Raw genomic sequence first — 17738 nt, 5'->3', positions numbered from 1 at the left:
ATATGGCATAAATATTATAAGGAATTTTAATGTCGTTTTATTTACTTTGATATATTTTATATTAACAAAAAATCTAAATATTTAAATTGATTTAAGCCAGTGTAACTTTTTTAAAACAAAGATATTAAATGATAAATCCGACACATAATATACAAATATTTATTTGTATAACTTAAATATTACATAATATTTTATATTATACACTTAAAACACTGATAGTCAAAGGGATAGTGAGCTCAGGTATTTTTTTTACAGAATCCTTGCAAGTGTTTTAATATTTAATAATTTACGTGTATAGTATGGCTATTGGAGACATAGCAAGTTCTTGCGAAAATATATAAAAACCTTAAATAAATTGTTTCTGATTCAACAGAAATGTTTCGTTTTAGATGCATAGCATCATTTAAAACTTATCCCTCCATTCGCTCCTGGGTTTGATTCCCAAATGGGGCACACAAATTAACTTACTATAATTTTTGTTATCACAAGAAAGATTTATATCAACATTGTCTCAAAATATTAAGCCCTATTAAGAGACGAATTCTGAAAATCAAGATTTATGATCGCCATAACTTCACGATAGATTTTCTGCGAAGTTTGGGGCTTAGTACCCAATCGCTGAATTTAATGAACAAGGAACTTATTTGCTAAGGTCTTCTTTATAGATACTCATTAATCCCAATGCATAATCCCACAAATATACTTTAGCAATTATGTAAATAAGGACAACACTAACTTCCAACACTAATTGTACCTTTACTTTTTTAATGGCAATGACTTGAGTTTTGGGAACCACGATTTCGCCAGTCACGTGTCTTCAAAACTTCTTTCAAATGACAAAGACAAGTTTAAGAATACCATGGAGAGGCATAGACAAGTCGTAAGTATATACTAACTTCGTTTATGAATGTCATAGACAATTCACAAAAAAACTTATAAAGCACACGTATTCTGTAGTGAATGAATCGGCCTTATTTTGCAAGATTGCTAAAGTCTACTAACAGAGAAATAATCTATTACCTAAACATAACCTGGTCCAGTTTAACTCTTGGCGTGGCTTCGAGACTCAGACTCGGCCGGCTCCGGCCGTCTGCCCAGGAGATCGCGTTTGCAGGACTTGTCGTTCTGGAAATGGTAATTTATATTTTTATAGACATGACTGATAGACAAAGGCTAGAAAAAGGATTTCCATAGTCCAGTGTTACCCGCACCCAGCTTTTCGCGAGCTTGATTAATCGTATTTATTCCCACGATTTTAAAACGTCAAGTGGCAAAAATCAACAACTATACATAATATAACAACCCAGTAGATATTGATAGTAGCGCCCTCTTGATAATGTTCATTGTTGGACATTTTTAGAGTAGGCGCACACCGTTGATTTTTCGTCGGCCGATAGTTTAGTCGGGCAGTTGATCAGTATGGGCATGTATGGGAGTGCGCACACTACACCGATTCGATTTGGCCGATTCTTCATACAAATTAAAATCGGGCACAACTATCGGCCAACTAAAAATCAACGGTGTGCGCCTACTCTTACTATTTTGTGACGGACCGAAAACTGAACTGTCATTCACAACCTGGCACTGGACAGCGGCTAGACTAATAATATATTTGGACATCCAGATTTTTGCTAACATTACACAAATTAAATTTTTAATGCTTTACTCGTCGCCATAAGTCACAAAAGTATTTTTTTTTGCAATTAGGCTTTTAACACTATAGCTTACTGACGTATTCACTTATAAGGGTTAGCCATAGCCACACTGGACTGGAAAGCAATGAATTATTTTGACCTGCTGTGCCTTCTGTGCTATAAAGAAGGTTTAATAGCGCACGATACTCACGCAAATGGACTCATCGCTGGACTCGTCGGTGTCGCTAGTGGAATCTGTGTCGTAGTGCCCCAGTCCAGGTAAGACACCGATACAGCGCAGCGTGCCTCCCACCGCGGGGGCTTCGGATCCGTTCTCTTTGGACTCACTGTGGAATGAGATATGAGGTGGAATTGTGTAAAGCAATCGTAATCATTTGACAGTTCATAACGTACGATAAAGTCAGTTAAACAAAGCGTTTGACAGGATAATCGTACGTTATGAACTGTCAAATGATAACGATTGCTTTACACAATTCCACCTCTGGTTGTTACAGATCTAACGCATAATTCAGTGCATGAGGTATACAGGGTGGGTTTTGTAATGCCACCTGGAGGAAAAGTACTCTTAATATTGAAGATAGAAAATTTTAGTCAAAGAAAACATTTCTTTATTTTTTAAAAGGAAGAAAACTGCATTCAAAGATTTTGTTTTTTTTTTTTTAATTTCTCTACCATACCATATAATTTTCTGAAAATAATTACAATAATTTAAGATTTCATGGTTTTCCTCATTTGATTATTATTTAACCCTAACAATCGATGCAATAAAAATACAGGGTGTAATTTTTGACAGATTTTAGTTGATTCCCGGGTGTGGCATGCAATTGGAAATGAGAATTTGTATGTCAAGATGAAAAAAGATAGAAAATTCCCGTTTTATTCAATAGCTAGGTAAAATAGAAAAATTGTGCAGGAAAACTATGCACAAAGTAGGTACTTTATTCTAGCAAATATTATTTATAATGTTAATTGAATTGGCATTTCGAAAAGTACAAAAATAAATAAACATCAGAGAAAACTCCAAATAAATGGTTACAATACCTGTTGGTTATTCCGTTAGTTTTAGTTGGGGGAGCACCTTTCTCTTGTTTCTCATCCTCCATCTCACTTGCTTTCCTCTTTCGCACAATCACCTGAAATGAAGATGTTGGTAAGTTAGTACTAAGTACTTTAATAGAGAGATAAGATAAGACCTAAAGAGGTGAATGCTGTTTTAAAATGAACATGTAGTCTCTGGATGAAAGTATGATAAAAACACAATTTTTCTAGTTAAATATATGTAGAATAAGAGTTATTTATGCTCTGGTAAGAAATAAAAGCGGTTAATTAAAGTGAATCAGACATAATTATTTTTTATTTGTAAATATTTAGTCTATGTAGGTACTTCATAAATTGTAGCTGTATTTTAATGGTATCTTGGTACTAATTTGGAAATAAATAATTAATACTCAAGTAAATCAGATAGGACTTTTATTATCATATTTTTGATAGTAAGGCTGAAAGACACATACACAAAAAAGAGTATGCAGTTTATATCTAGTATTTATCTTTTGTAACTCATAGATAACACAATCAATATTATACTCAAAACTGGATTTATATGTTTGACATGTTAAGTGTGTGTCAATATTTTATGACTATGTATATGTTACGGTCAAAGTGATAAATGTAAAAATTATGAATAATCGCCGGTTATTATGAATAATCGCCGGTTATTATGAATAATTACCGCATGATCTGGTAAATGTGATTAATATGAGGTCATTTATGTGTGTATAAAACTAAATAGGCGGCTTAGGGGTGGCCCAAGGGCCACCCCCGCCGCACCTTAACCTATTTTTCACTTTAAATCAAAACATTATGTTATAGGCATCATGGAAAAGTAATATTATGCAAGAAACATTCCAAACTCATTATGCCAAATTATAATATTATATCAAAACGTTGAAAAGTTTGGCTGTACACGGGCACATACACAAGATGTTGCTCTCTTTTATGAAATTTGTTAGTACTAAGGTTGAATTATTAAATAATCACTGTTGAATGTGATTAATTTATCACTTTTACCGCGACTGTCGGTAATTATTCATAATAACCGGTTATTATTAATAATTTTCAATTTATCACATTAACCGTAACATATATTTTAAAGACTGTAAATTCTTGAAAAGGAGGCTGACTATAGTGACTGAGTTTCTTGCGCTGCTTCTTCTCAGCAGTGGTAAAATAAAAAAAAACATCAAAATTTATTCAGTTTAGACCACAAGTGGCACTTATGAACGTCAATAGAAAATAATAAAAAAAAAGAAAAGGTATAGCCCTTATGGGGCACTTTACATGTCTCCTTATCTTTTGGGCCCTACCAGGTAGTACTGGGACATGTAAAAGTGCTTTTTAAAAGCAAAAATCAAATCAAAACGGAATCTGTTTCCTCGGCCTTGTCAACTTACTCCAAGCAGTTTGTTCTTCTGTGCCTGCGGCGCGGGCGCTGGCGTGGACCGCGCGGGCGCCAGTTGCGCGCGCAAACGCGTCAGTTCCTCACTCTCTGCCAGTGTGGATACCCGCTCCCTAGCATAACATAAAACTTTGATCACATCAACTTTTTTACAGAAGCTTGTGCATTACATCTTTTGAGCCACAGGATTTACACTAGATCATTGGTTCCCAAACTTATTTGAGATGCGCCCCCTTTCGACCATACAAAAAATTGTCTGGAATTCATTCTCTCAGCGGTCGCAGGTTTTTATGCTTCAGTACACAGATGGCCCGCGCCCCCCTTTAAAGATCTTCGTCCCACGCACTTTGGGAACCAATGCACTAGATAGATGATTATTGTTTTGTATTTAATTTCTTTTCTGCTATCTTTTCCAATTATATTTTAGTTAGTAGTGAAAACTTTAAGGCTATGTCCCCTTTATTAAGTGTACATGTATGTATGGTAGGTATGTACACAAAACATAAAACCATTAAATACATTGTGCATAATATTGAATGATTTTAATACACAAAGCATTAAGGATACTAATAAATAAATAAATAAGAGAAGTTATTAAATAATTAAAAATATTTATTTTCTTTTATGTAAACATGCAGTCTCTTTTGTAAACCTAATTTTATTAAATAAGAAAAAATAAATTAACAATTCTTTTACTAAAGAGATAAGCACCTGAACTCCTGCATTTCCTTCTGCTCCTCCAGGGATATCTGCTGCGCCGCCTTAGCCTTGCTCTGCTCCACCAGGTCCAGGAATCCAACCTCATCATCGTCCAGCCCTCTGATCATGTTCTCTGGAAAAATGACATAACATTAGTTAGTGGAATTTTTATTACATAATCACTATAGTATAAAACTAACACGCTTTCGGCTTTCTGTCCCTATGTATGTTAAGATCTTAAAACTACCCAACGGATTATGATGCCGGTTTTTTTTAATAGACAGTGATTCAAGAGGAAGGTTTATATGTATACTTAGCACCCATGCGAAGCTGAGGTGGGTCGCTAGTTGTGTACTAAATTAAAATAATAGTGTAGGTAATAAAATCCCACTAGTTCAAAATTACTAAAGAGTGAATACTTTTTGCACACTAGTGGGATTGTTTTATGCAAGATTGCAGAGAGCCTGTATTTAGCAATTCCACTAGTATGCATAGATTCTTATAATTGCATTCACAATAGGTGCTCTAGAGTAGAATAAAGAGAGTTTATACCTATTATGTAAGACACATTCTTTAGTTAAACTTTGACTTAATTTTACAATTAAATTCTTACTCAATTTGTGAGTCTCCTCATACTCGGCTTCCTTTTTGAGCCTCTGCTCCTCCAGGCGCTGGAATAGAGGCCTGGTATCATATTGCTCTTCTGGGGCCTCTGTGGAACAAGTAAATATAGATCTAACTTCAAAAAACCACTTTGAACGGTGCCAATTTAACAGTCTAACAAAAAATGTACACTTTTTAGTAACTACACATTTTTATGTTTAATAGAACACACCTGGACTACTATAAAGACATGTTAAAATCCAAAATAGATAATGCCCAGACAAATACATTATGGTAGGTTACATTGGGAAATGTATAAGTATGATATGAAAAATAATACAGGTGTAGAAGAAACTTAGCCTTGGTGAGTTGAAATCTATTAGAAGACGTATTTTGGGATACTTAATAAATTATTAAGTTGATAAAATACCACAGTCATTGTTTGACAGCTGATTATATGTATGTCCTTCAATAAACGACTAGAAAATGAATTGCTAGAAAACTGCTTTCCCATTTTAAGTTTAGTTACAGTTGCGTGAAATCTTGTTAATCTGGTATCATCAATCGTGTAATTTAGTGGAAACAGTATTAATTTATTTTGAAGGTATGAGTGCATAATGTTTGTATTTTGCATACCTTTTGGTTGGTCGTCAGTCCTCACTTTCTCCCATTCTTCTTGACGCCGGCGTCTGGCTTCTAGAATTTCAGTTTCTGATATAAATCCAGAACTCATTTTTATAGGTTTATTCTTCAAGAGAAATATCAACAAATGCGTGAACGAAAAATCACCACACCAATTCGTTGACAACTTTGACAGTTGTGGTGACAGTCAGCTTTTGACGTTTTATTTTTTTTTATTTTTTGTAGGTGGGTACTACCAACCGTAGACATAAAATAACACTAATAGTTGAACGGCTTTACAAAATTGAGCTATAGCTCAGAATATCTTCGTAAACATTCACCTTAAGTCAATTTTGACGTTTTATTAATTGACATTTTCAAAAAATTACCATCCATCGGTCGGGCCGGCGCTCATCCGTAATTTCGCATTTAATTTACATATAAATGAACTTTCTCCGTATTTTTTAACCATAATAGTAGCCCAATTAAATTTAAAACATGTCTGAAGTGGTAACAAAGGATATAGCGCCGGACGAAGAACAGAAAGATTACGTGGAAGACGGAAAGAACAAGTTGCTGGTCAAATGTAAATTTTGTGGATCGAAAATATTAGAAAAGAAAACAGCCAAATACGTCGCTTTAGAGGTAATAATCCTTCGTTTTACTACGACAGTAATTGCATTAGAACATTCTATATTCATTTTGCAAATTAATTAATTAATTATCTTAAACTCAATGGTAGTAGTTATTGGTAGTAATCATTTAATTAAATTGGTAATAATCTAGCAGTTTTTACACATTTACATCATTATTATCATCAAAACCTAGCTATTTACTGTATTTATCCTTTAATATGTGAAATGGGTTATGTTTAAACAGGAATTAATATGACAGTGTAAATAATATACTTGCACAGTAATTCTAATTATTTTTTCTACTTATTTCCAGAAAGAACTACCCTTAATGCAGCAAGATGCAAATAGGAAAGAGGGGGAAGTACAAAAAGAGATGATTAACGAATATTTCCATGTAGAAAACATATATATCTTTGAAAATATCGGTTTCACGCACCCCGTTGATAATTACAAGTACTTGATCTGTGCAGATTGTGACGCAGGCCCTGTCGGTTACTACGAGCTGGACAGCAAACATAGCTACGTAGCTTTATCAAGAATAGTTCAGTCATAATCAATATTTCAATATGTGCTTTTTAATTTCATTTTACTCAACCAAAATAGTTAAAAACTGCTTGTATTTTTATCTGTTTTACATGTGTATATTAATTTTATGTATTCAATTGTTTTTAACAAATGCTATGCACACGATCCACTACAGCGTCAGATTATTTTAAGACTTTTATCTGTTAGAAGCTCCATACATAAAAGATGACTGTTGTGTTTAAGTATGTATTCAACTTTACAGATATTTGTAGGCTAAAGCAGGCAAGTTCATAATTTTTGGTGTCATTGAATGATTTGTGATAAAAATTACTAAAATATTATGTCATAGAACGTACATTTTAAGTGTAAATGAAATTTAATGGACTCGTGAAATCAATAGAATGTTTGTACAGTTGAAAACACATAAAAATTACATTATTGTAGCAACGTCACACCTATTAAAACTATATTAGGTGCTACAGTGCATAGCCTGACGTGTCTAGTACAGTCAGCATAAAATAGTTTGTGATACTCTAAATTGGCAAAAAACTTGACAACACAATTTTATTCCAACTGTAACAAAGACGTGTCATGAACTATTTAATGCTGACTGTACAACTGTAAAATACAGTCACTCACATTATTTTCGCAGCTCTATGAAAAGTTGTAAAATCTGTTGTACAGTTTGATTATTTTGGTACAAAATAAGCAAATAATCATAGAATTCTATCAAAAATATCCATTGTTGATGTTATAAATTCTAGATAAAATTGTTTGAAACCTTTCATAGATTTTAAAGGCCAGTATTTTAAATATCTAGTATGAAAAAATATTGTGATTTCTTAAAACGCAAAAGTTTGTGTTTCTACAATACTGGCCTAAATTAAATCATCTAATAATTAGAAAAAGATATAGCAAACGTTTGAAAACTATAAAAACTACATGACAAAATCTGTATACAGAATATAATTATGTAACTTTAATATGTAGATCCTTATTATAAATACTTAAAAAAAAGGAAACTTAAACTTCTACTATAAAATAGCATTCCAAACTAATCCACACTTAATGCAAAACTTATAAGTAGATAGATTACCAATTTTAATATACTTTTGTTAACATTAGATAGAATTACAGCTTTCAAATAGTGCAGTTTTCTTTAAAAAAATTTAGATCAATATACCTAATATGCTTGTAGCTAGTGAAATATTAAAATTATATCAAATAGGTACTTAAGACCACATGGTTCTGAAGAATTATTTTAATTTTTTGGCCAAAATTTTGTGTACCAAAATAATGGTTGAAATACTAGCAGAAAATTAAGAATATTGCTAATAGCATAAGGTTTAAAGTCAAGTAATTTTGTGTAAAGACATTAACATCCGTATTCGCAAATAATGCTTGCTTGTGTGACGCAGCAAATCGAACGCACAGCGTTGAATAGGCTCTGTCACTCTGTGCGTTCACGCGCACTGTGAGACCTCATAGTAATGTTTGTGAATACGGGCGTAATTACATTTTCGGCACGTTTTAATTAAGGGAGGTCTACATAATAGTACTGCTGCGACATGAGCTTACATTTTGGTGTTACGCAAATCTATAATTTACATTTTGTAAGAGATTATACTGTAATATAGCTTTATACTTGAAACGCTTCTTTTATTTACGTTATTGTAACCCTACCCTAATCCTAGTAATTTAGTTTTGTTTATATCGTACGTCACTGAATTATTATCACCGTTTATAACTATTTCTTCCATTTCTGTACTGATTTCTGTTCGTCATAAATTAGTTAATGTTTTTTTCTCCTGACTGTACATCTATTTGAAGCTAAAGTATCAGATAACACACAATGTGGTCAAGTTTACCAAGAACTGGCCTTCATGTAGCCAGTGTGATATCATTAACGTTGTTTATTATCCAATGTAGGTAGGTAGGCACTACCAACTCATTATTTTATGGCACTATGAAGGGGCGTGCGCTGTATAAAATATAGGCAATCACTTAGGTATTGTGTACCTTTCAAACTAATTAGGGACACATCATCGCGCCAGCTAAAATTAGTTTTTTAAAGTGTGATAGGTATAATACTTAAATCAGTACAAGCAGTTTGAAAATTCATACATTTTTTTCTTAAGTATTCAGGATCAGGATCACAAGTTGGAATACCAATAAAATTAGAATACTTCTCTCGTTATTTTATTTAATTAATTAAAATGTATTAATTGATGTTGACACCCCACAGGCTGCAGACTTTTTGTCTTAAGTTTGGTCGGGCTGTTAATCAGTATGAACATGTTGGCAGTGCGCAAACTACACCGATTTGGTATCGGCCGATTCTTCATACAAATTGGAAGTCTACCCAACTATCGGATGGTTTGCGGGATGTCTTCATAGCCCTTTCGGACCCGCGCTTAAACTAGAAATTAATTTGTAATTTTGAAGAAGAATTTTAGGTAATTTGGGGCCGCAGATTACGAATCCGCTATAATTTTCCAGATTTTCCGCCGCCATCTTGGAAAATTCATATACCAACAATTGTATCAAACTGGGCCCTTCACTTCCCACGTACAATTGTGAGGGTCAAAATTGTAAGGGTTTTGGAAATTTTATCAATGGCATGAATTCCGAAAAACGTATTTATAACCAGTAAGGAATAAAGAGGTTTCATTTTTATACCAATATTTGCCATTTAATATTGATTTGTGGGCAAAACCATCTGTTCCATGAGCTCAAAAGTAAATATAGCACTCGAAATATTTCTATGAAGTTTTAATATCTCCTGGATCATGAACTGCATCTCCTGGAAGATGTTGACGATTGAAGGGCTTCGTCTGCTATGCCGCTTGCATACTCAGAGGTATGTATCGTCATGAATGTCTGAGCCTTCATCAGAAGAAGAGGAGTAGTTCATCTGAAGTAGCCGAAACTAGCTTTTGTCATTGTCATCGCTCTCATCCCCAGATGTATTGAGCATCTCTGCGATAGTAGCGTCGTTTAAAATCGGAAACATGGTGCGGAAACCATGAAAAATTAATAATTATGAGAAACTTAAAATACGCATAAGGTATTGTAGGGCCCACGTCGATACAATTGTGTCAGTAAAGTTCGTTAAGCCATTATGCCAAAGTCTTTGCTTACAATTAGTCACTGTTATCACAAAAAGATGCTATTTTTATCTATTTGTTTAATCAATAACTTGTAAATTACTACAATTATAAAATAAAACCATAGTAGGTACTTTCTTTCGCCAAGTCGGGGAGCGCAATCAGTCATGAACTGTACAGGTTGTAACCTGCTCACCAACTGCGCTTCGGACAAAATTTGCACGGGAGGTGAAAGAACGCATCCCGCACAATCGTACGATACTCAGCCCATCCACTTTTAATGTAAAACTAATGAGATAATCTCGATTTTGTAACCCGCACAATTGTATTGGAGCGGTCCGAAAGGGATAGTCATACTGAAAGCATTGACACAGTTTTCTTTGGTCATTTACATAAATATCCTGTATGCAGTAGCATTGTCGTAATTTCGTTAGTACAGATATCGTTTCCGTGGTGTAGCGGTTATCACATCTGCCTAACACGCAGAAGGCCCCCGGTTCGATCCCGGGCGGAAACATATCTTTTGTTTTTTTTTGCTTTAGTTTTTGTAAGTAGGAATGAATGTTTTTTTATTGACGCAGGTTTTTTTTGTTTATTATAATAAATTCACAATAAAACAGTCAGGCAGATCTGTAAGAATAAAGTACCCGGACCAACAAATCATTGAAATGTTTGACGAATATGGTAGACTTATTTCCAAATCAAAACACGATTACTGACCTACTTACTTTTCGTAGAAAAAATATTAATAAGCTATTAATTAAGTAGTAAACCAAAGAATATCATAATACTTTTGAATAGTTACTAACAATCGAACGAATGTTTCTATTCAGTGCAATTGCTTTTAATTTATTGTAAGGCGCTTTGTGCAATTTGGAAAAGTTTCTAAACGCAAATAGGTTTTTTTTTGTGAATCATAGATAGCAATCAAAGTCAAAGTCAAAGTCAAAATTTCTTTATTTGTTTGGACTAATAAATAGTTCTTACAAATCGTCATTTTGCTCTTAAGGAGCCTCTACATGTCTCATAATCTTTTTACCCTACCAGCGCTTCGAGACCAACATTTGGCAAGTGCTGAGAAGAAGCGCCGCAACAAACTCAGTCACCACTGTCTGCCGGTTAATATAAATAAATAGAAATAGTAGTAGTAGGTACATTCGATTCAGGAGCAGTTCACTGAATTTACCATGCATTCTTGTATGGTGTATCTTATAAGAATGGGTATACAAGATTGCGTGGTATATTAAACAAGGTAGTGACGTGCTAATTTCTAGACTTACATATTAAGATACTAGTAGAAATGACTCGCATACATAAATTTGAATAACTTGGATTGACCAGTCCCCGAAAGCAGCGCCTGTTCACAGACATGACGAGTGAACCAGCCATCGCTTCACTCGACCATATTAGAGGGAATGTAACGATCAATAGGAAGCTCGAAATTGCTGACTAGAAACTGCTTCGCTAAACATACGAAAAAAACAGAGTAGTGACATCAGAGTTAAAAGTTACTCTCGAAGGGAACGCACATGCTACGTTGTGGCTCATAAGTAGGTCTAAACCTAGACAGTTTTTTTAGGGTAGCTGCCAAAGCCACGATGACCCAAACTTCATAATTAACCAACATAATATCCTATATTGGGAGCATACGCTGACAAACTTTCAGCTTTTATAAAATGACGTAGGTCTGTCGTTCACTAGCTCTTAGTCTATACGGTTTTAAACTGTCTTGAAATGATTTGTTTTGTCTTGCATTAACATTGTTTACCTATAGGTACGTATCATGACATCAATGACTACTTTTTCCATTAGGACTTAACTTTACTCGTAAAATTAAAAAACCTAATTATCAAACTTACCTAATTAAGGGATAGATCAAAATTGGAATTATAAATGAAAACGGACAAACAACATAAATATTACTTTTATGTCTTATGGTAAGTATGTATAATATTTACCTTTTACCTTAAGTATTCATCTTTCCATTGCGATTGTATGAGGCCACAAAGCACGCGGTTTATTATTATAATTTAACTAGTATTTGCTAAAAGCAGAAGGGTGAATTCGCTACCGTCGTTACTTAATTTAATTTGATTAATTATAAATTAACTAATTACTGAATGCAATTCATTTAACGTCCTTCTTGTCATCCTTCTTATTTTAGTAGAGATGTTTTTTTCAATGAGTTGACTCAAAATCGCTTTAGCTCATAAGTAGGTCACATAAAAAAAAAGGTACAGAACAATTTCCACATCTCATTCCTACCGCTGCAACTCCTGTGTAGACAGGATCTACAGCTTGAACGCCAATAAAAACCCAACCAGTGAAGGTTAAAAGCTTTATTTTAAACGCTTTCTTCGTGGCTTTGGTGATAGCTTTCACTACTAGTTAGTACTCTACCTGATCCCACGTTCCCACGCCGGTCGATGTCAATGAACACTAACTTGAAATAACTTGAATTTGCCAGAGAAAATATTTTCGCTAAAACTTAGTACACGAAGAAAGATGATGCCGTGGTTTTATAGTATTTAAATTGTTTTTTTCTTATGAATCTATATTTATAAAAGGGAAAGGTCATTGATTGACTGACTGACTCATTCACTCATCACAAAATGTCAGAAAAGTGCTAGGAGTCTCAAATTTTGCATTGGTGTTCCTTGTAGAACGTAGGTGCTCATTAAGAACGGATTTTACGAAACTCCACCCCTAAGAGGGTCAAAAATATTACATTTTGATAAACCAAAGAGAGCATTCTCTTGCACTTCTGATATCCTACCATGAGTAAAATAAAGAGGCGACTTTGCCCAAGTTGCACCACCTTTTAACCTTAACTATAATAACATTAACCGGTGTTTTTAATGGAGTTTGAAATACTTTTGATGTGTTATAGGTATGTACCAACGAATGTATCCTTTATTTTTATGGTGTTACAATCCCCATAAAAGTATTGCCTTTACGCAAATTTTAGCAAGATACCATAAGGTCAATAGCCAATTATTATTAACACTAATAGATATGACTGTATTAAGGTTATTTCCAAAAAACACATTGTTAAAAGAGGTTTTAAAGAGGAGTGTTAGATGTAACACTCCATAAAATGAAACGGCAAGGCCTGACCGAATTCTCAATAGCAATTTATACAAACATTAGGTATACATTCATGCAACATAATAGCACAAATATTATGTAAATAATGTCTACGAAGAGCACACAACGGGTTAGGTAACATCGGCACATAGATATAAAAATATATGGCTATGAACAGTGCCATTTGTTTTAGTGTTTTTACCTAATCGTATGAATCGAGCTCGGTCAAGTATGTATTATTTTATAGGGTTCTGTATTTTGAAATATTTACAACTAGCTTTCCGCCCGCGGATTCGCCAGCGTAGAATTTTGTCAGTCACAGAAAATCTTTATCGCGCGCGTCCCTGTTTCAAAAACTGGGACAAAATCTATCCTATGTCTTTTCCCGTGACTCAAACTATCTCTATACCAAATTTATCAAAATCGGTTCAGTGGTTTAAGCGTGAAAGCGAGACAGACAGACAGTTACTTTCGCATTTATAATATTAGTATACCTAGATGTAAAGATAAAATGTAAAAGTAGAGTGATTCGGCGCCTGAATAGATATTTTTACAGGAACAGACAGAATTACTTATCGTTTCAGGTCAATTTAATGACGTTCACTGGCTGGAAAAAGGCCTCTCCTAAGTATTTCCACAACGACCCGTCCTGCACTGCCCGCATCCAGGCACTTCCCGCGACCTTCACTAGATCCTCGGTTCACATAGTGGAAGACTTGCATATACTAGGTACGTCTTCCGTCCCGTGGTCGCCACTCGAGAACTTATTTTGCCCAGCGGCCAAACGAGCTAAGGACCCCACCAACTTAATGATTAGGAAGTTTGTGATAAATGTAATACGATTTAATGACAGTAGGTAGTTCTAGTTACAGTAAATTATGATTTATATTCGAATAATCTCTTTCCTTAGGGACTACACATCAAACAGAGAATGGGCAGCAGCGCTCTCTGAAAAACATCAATATTTTAAACTGCGATCTCCAACCCGCCTGCCAAGCGTGGAGATTATGGCAAAACCCTCCACTATAGTGGAGGAGGCTCATAGTCCAGCAGTGGACTGTAAAGGGCTGTTGATGATGAATCTCTTTCCGCACTACTATTGCTTACCGTTTTCGTATCAAACAATCGAACCCCGAAATTCTTAAGTAGATGCAAACGGTCTCTTCTAATGCATAATTTGATAGCTCTAAATTGTTACTCGCGATGCAAATAAATGACTAAATGTGCAGTTAGGTATTATCTTTGCACAATGATACTCGTGCCTACTATGGACCTACATTGAGGAAGCAATCGGGGCAAAGCGGTAATCTTTTCTTTATTCATCATCAGGTCATTTTTAGTCTCCACTGCAGGAGAACGATCCTCTCTAATTTTGCTAGAGGCAAATGGAGGATTTGCCCTACACTCCCGACGCTGGCCAGACGGCCTAATGTTCGCATGTTTGTCCCATAATCTTTAGACATCTATGGAAGGACGGGAAGACTGGAAGTGGTTTTTTCCCACCACAATAGTCCAGCGGTCGATGGGATTGAATCTATCCCGCGACCTCAGCAAAGTAGTTCTTTACGAACGACTACACCAAACGGTTGACAAAATACAGTTGTCTGAATCATCTCCATCATCATCATTTCAGCCATAGGACGTCCATCGCTGAACATTGGCCTCTCCAAATGATTTTCTAGATTGGCCGGTTGCTAGCGGCCATCCAGCGCTTTCCTTATGAGGTCATCTATCCACCTTGTGAGTGGACGTCCTACACTGCACTTTTCGGTACGTGGCCTCCACTCACCACCCTTACTGCCCCATCGGCCGTCAGTTCTGCGTACTATGTGCCCTGCCCATTGCCACTTCAGCTTGCTAATCCGTCGGGTTATGTCAGCGACTTCACTTATTTTTCAATAGATAAATTAAATACCTTTACGCTAAAGACTTAAGCTTAGTGTCACTCACAAAAGCAAGTTCAAATTAATGACGAATGTCCTATCTTAATTTGGGTTTAAGACGATAATTAAATTGTAATTTGTTAGGAGTAATGCCTGTGAACTTTGCTGAATGTAGCATAAAGGCCCAGGGTCGACCTCCGGCGCGCTCTCGCATTGATTTTAGTAATGGCGATCACAAAATGCTTTAAAATTCTAACTAAGTACTGGATTTCGGAACTAAAACACTCATAGCTGAGAAATCATAAGAGGCAGTGGAGCATTGAAGCACCTTGAACGCAAAGATTCAGGTTCGATTCACGACTCAATTAAAAATTTGATATTTTGCTGCTTCTGCTACATTTTGTATTAAGAAGCGTGAATGGGTCGATCACCTTATAATAAAGCTGATTACATTATGTTTCAGCAAACCAAACACAATCTTCATCATCATAATCATCTTCATCATTTCAGCCACAGGACGTCCACAGTCACTGCTGAACATAAGCTTTCCCCAATGATTTCCACATCGCCCGGTTGGTAGCGGCCTGCAGTGCCTTCCTGCTGCTACCGTTATGAGGTCGTCGGTCCACTTTGTAAGTGGACGTCCCCGGCTGCGACACAATCTTAAATTAAGAAAAAATATTTCTTGACTGATCCAACCAGACACCGAATCAGGGACCCAGCAGGTTTAGGTTAGGTTACCTCTTTTTATTAATGAACAAAAACAACTTAAACTTGTCCAAATTTTAGTTGTTTTTGTTCATTTTCAAGTTTTGCCTTTTCTACCCGCCTGTACAGTAAACCGCAATAAGCATGAACACATTAAATTTGTGTAAAGCGAGCTTAATTTGTGTCACGTTCTGTATGACAAATGTACTAGATACTTAAGCTAACGTTTACACCTAAATAACTTATATTTTATGAGTTTTAGTGATGATTAATATTAATATTGTTGACAGTCAGTGTCTTTAGACAAAGTAATTAATTCAAGTTCGCTATGCGTTTTTATTTTAAAATAACAAAAAAAACTTAAAAAACTGTACTGTAGTCTAGAATACCTTCTAATAAGTCATATTAATACGCTTGAATGAGTTTAAAGACAACAGAAAATGATCTACGTAATCGCTAGAAAGCGATTTCTTCTAAATAAAATCCAGGGATAAGACGAGCTTAACACAGGAACGTCTTTTTTATAAGTTCATCACTTAAATAAAATTAAGTTGTTACGTAGTTTACAGTGCTTTAGCTTTGAATGTAGCGCTAATCTGTCTCCGATATTAGTTCGTTACTTCACAAGTAGTATCGATCGCGATATAGGATCGATTACGAATAACGGTACTATTCCCACCTCTCGTTCCCACCACTGCAACTCCTGTGTATCCAGGATCTACAGCTTGACCGCCATAAAAACTCAACCAATAAAGGTCAAGTTTGTCCTGGGAGAAAGTTAAACTGTCATTGGACCCGCAACGAAATTAATCAGAAGAACATAGGAGGAGTTCGAAATTAAGGTTCGACTTCCGTCCATCGCAAAGCGGATGACAGGTGACAAACAAAGGTTTAAAACCTCTAAGAGTAGGCACACACCGTTGATTTTTCGTCGGCCGATAGTTTAGTCGGGCTGTTGATCAGTATGGGCATATATGGGAGTGCGCACACTACGCCGATTCGATTTGGCCGATTCTTCATACAATTTGAAATCAGGCACAACTATCGGCCAACTTAAAATCAACGGTGTGCGCCTACTCTAAGAAAAGATAATGCACCACGGACAATAAATATCGATTACGAATGTCAGTTTCATTGACAAGTAGCCCTGACTTTGTACTTAACCTGCTATTTCATCCACGTTTAGATCAACTTGATAATATCAAACAAAACATTACACTATATTATGATTAACCACATCGTGAGCCTAACCAGGCCCTGGGAAATAGGGTAAATGTAACTCCAATTATGTAATTAACAAAATTGTTGAATGGGCTTTCGTCAGGTGCTAATTTTATGAATTTGGGTGTTAGTTGCTTGGGTGGATCCATTGTACTTATTTAGAGATTCTCTGGTGTTTTGATGTCGAAATTTTAACTTGTAAGTCGACTTCTGGTAGTTTGTAGATTGTTAGTTAACTTCGAACTTTAACCGCCTCTGTGGTCTAGTGGTAAGACCATCTGCTTCAGACGCAGAGGTCCCGGGTTCGATTCCCAGTGGGGGCAGATTTTTCTGTTCGGTTTGGTTGGTGGTAGGGCTTGTTCTAAGTCCGCCTAGCTACCACCATCTTACCTAAGTCTGTCGCCATAACAACAATGTAAACAGCATTGTTGTGTTCCGGCAGTTAGAGGTAAGGTAGCCAGTTCCTCCGTGGTTGAGGATTCCGGGTGAAGCTCGCTTCCAGCTTCGGCCTGATCGTCACTTACCATCAGGTGAGATAC

General features: G+C 35.5%; 2 protein-coding genes and 2 non-coding genes across 5 annotated transcripts; 3 read left to right on the top strand and 1 right to left on the bottom strand.

The window, feature by feature from the left end:
- Positions 1 to 278: 278 nt before the first annotated feature.
- On the bottom strand, positions 279 to 6251 carry LOC114366457 (PSME3-interacting protein). Of its 2 annotated transcripts, none has more exons than XM_028323327.1 (7): positions 6049 to 6251; positions 5423 to 5521; positions 4822 to 4942; positions 4106 to 4223; positions 2697 to 2788; positions 1846 to 1984; positions 279 to 1125 (listed from the first exon to the last, which is right to left on the bottom strand). In XM_028323327.1, the coding sequence occupies exons 1-7, from the start codon at positions 6143 to 6145 to the stop codon at positions 1042 to 1044; spliced, it is 750 nt and encodes a 249-aa protein (XP_028179128.1). In that variant the 5' UTR covers positions 6146 to 6251; the 3' UTR covers positions 279 to 1041. The 2 variants fall into 2 exon arrangements, with proteins under 2 accessions (XP_028179128.1, XP_028179129.1); XM_028323328.1 differs by having other exon boundaries at positions 1846 to 1981.
- Positions 6252 to 6408: 157 nt separating this feature from the next.
- On the top strand, positions 6409 to 7726 carry strat (RAB interacting factor STRAT). Its single transcript, XM_028323329.1, has 2 exons — positions 6409 to 6678; positions 6982 to 7726. Exons 1-2 carry the CDS (start codon positions 6532 to 6534, stop codon positions 7219 to 7221), a joined length of 387 nt encoding a protein of 128 aa, XP_028179130.1. The 5' UTR covers positions 6409 to 6531; the 3' UTR covers positions 7222 to 7726.
- A 3018-nt stretch (positions 7727 to 10744) lies between these two features.
- On the top strand, positions 10745 to 10817 carry TRNAV-AAC (transfer RNA valine (anticodon AAC)). Its single transcript has one exon. It is a non-coding gene; the product is annotated as a tRNA-Val (tRNA).
- Positions 10818 to 17450: 6633 nt separating this feature from the next.
- Positions 17451 to 17522, top strand: TRNASTOP-UCA (transfer RNA opal suppressor (anticodon UCA)). Its single transcript has one exon. It is a non-coding gene; the product is annotated as a tRNA-Sec (tRNA).
- Positions 17523 to 17738: the final 216 nt, after the last annotated feature.

Source organism: Ostrinia furnacalis, unplaced genomic scaffold, assembly GCF_004193835.3.
Source record: "Ostrinia furnacalis isolate ACB-3 unplaced genomic scaffold, ASM419383v2 OfSCF0635, whole genome shotgun sequence".
Taxonomy (NCBI): Eukaryota; Metazoa; Arthropoda; class Insecta; order Lepidoptera; family Crambidae; genus Ostrinia; species Ostrinia furnacalis.
The sequence above is the reverse complement of the archived record's forward strand: the minus strand, read 5'-3'. Positions and strand labels throughout refer to the sequence as shown.

Bases quoted from the DNA above. Each gene is read 5' to 3' on its own strand.
- LOC114366457 (XM_028323327.1), bottom strand. From the start codon at position 6,145: ATGAGTTCTGGATTTATATCAGAAACTGAAATTCTAGAAGCCAGACGC. The intron at 5,522-6,048 runs GTATGCAAAATA...CTTGTTCCACAG, and splicing joins GACTGACGACCAACCAAAAG to AGGCCCCAGAAGAGCAATAT. The intron at 1,126-1,845 runs GTGAGTATCGTG...TACCATTTCCAG, and splicing joins CCAGCGATGAGTCCATTTGC to AACGACAAGTCCTGCAAACG.
- strat (XM_028323329.1), top strand. From the start codon at position 6,532: ATGTCTGAAGTGGTAACAAAGGATATAGCGCCGGACGAAGAACAGAAA. The intron at 6,679-6,981 runs GTAATAATCCTT...ACTTATTTCCAG, and splicing joins CCAAATACGTCGCTTTAGAG to AAAGAACTACCCTTAATGCA.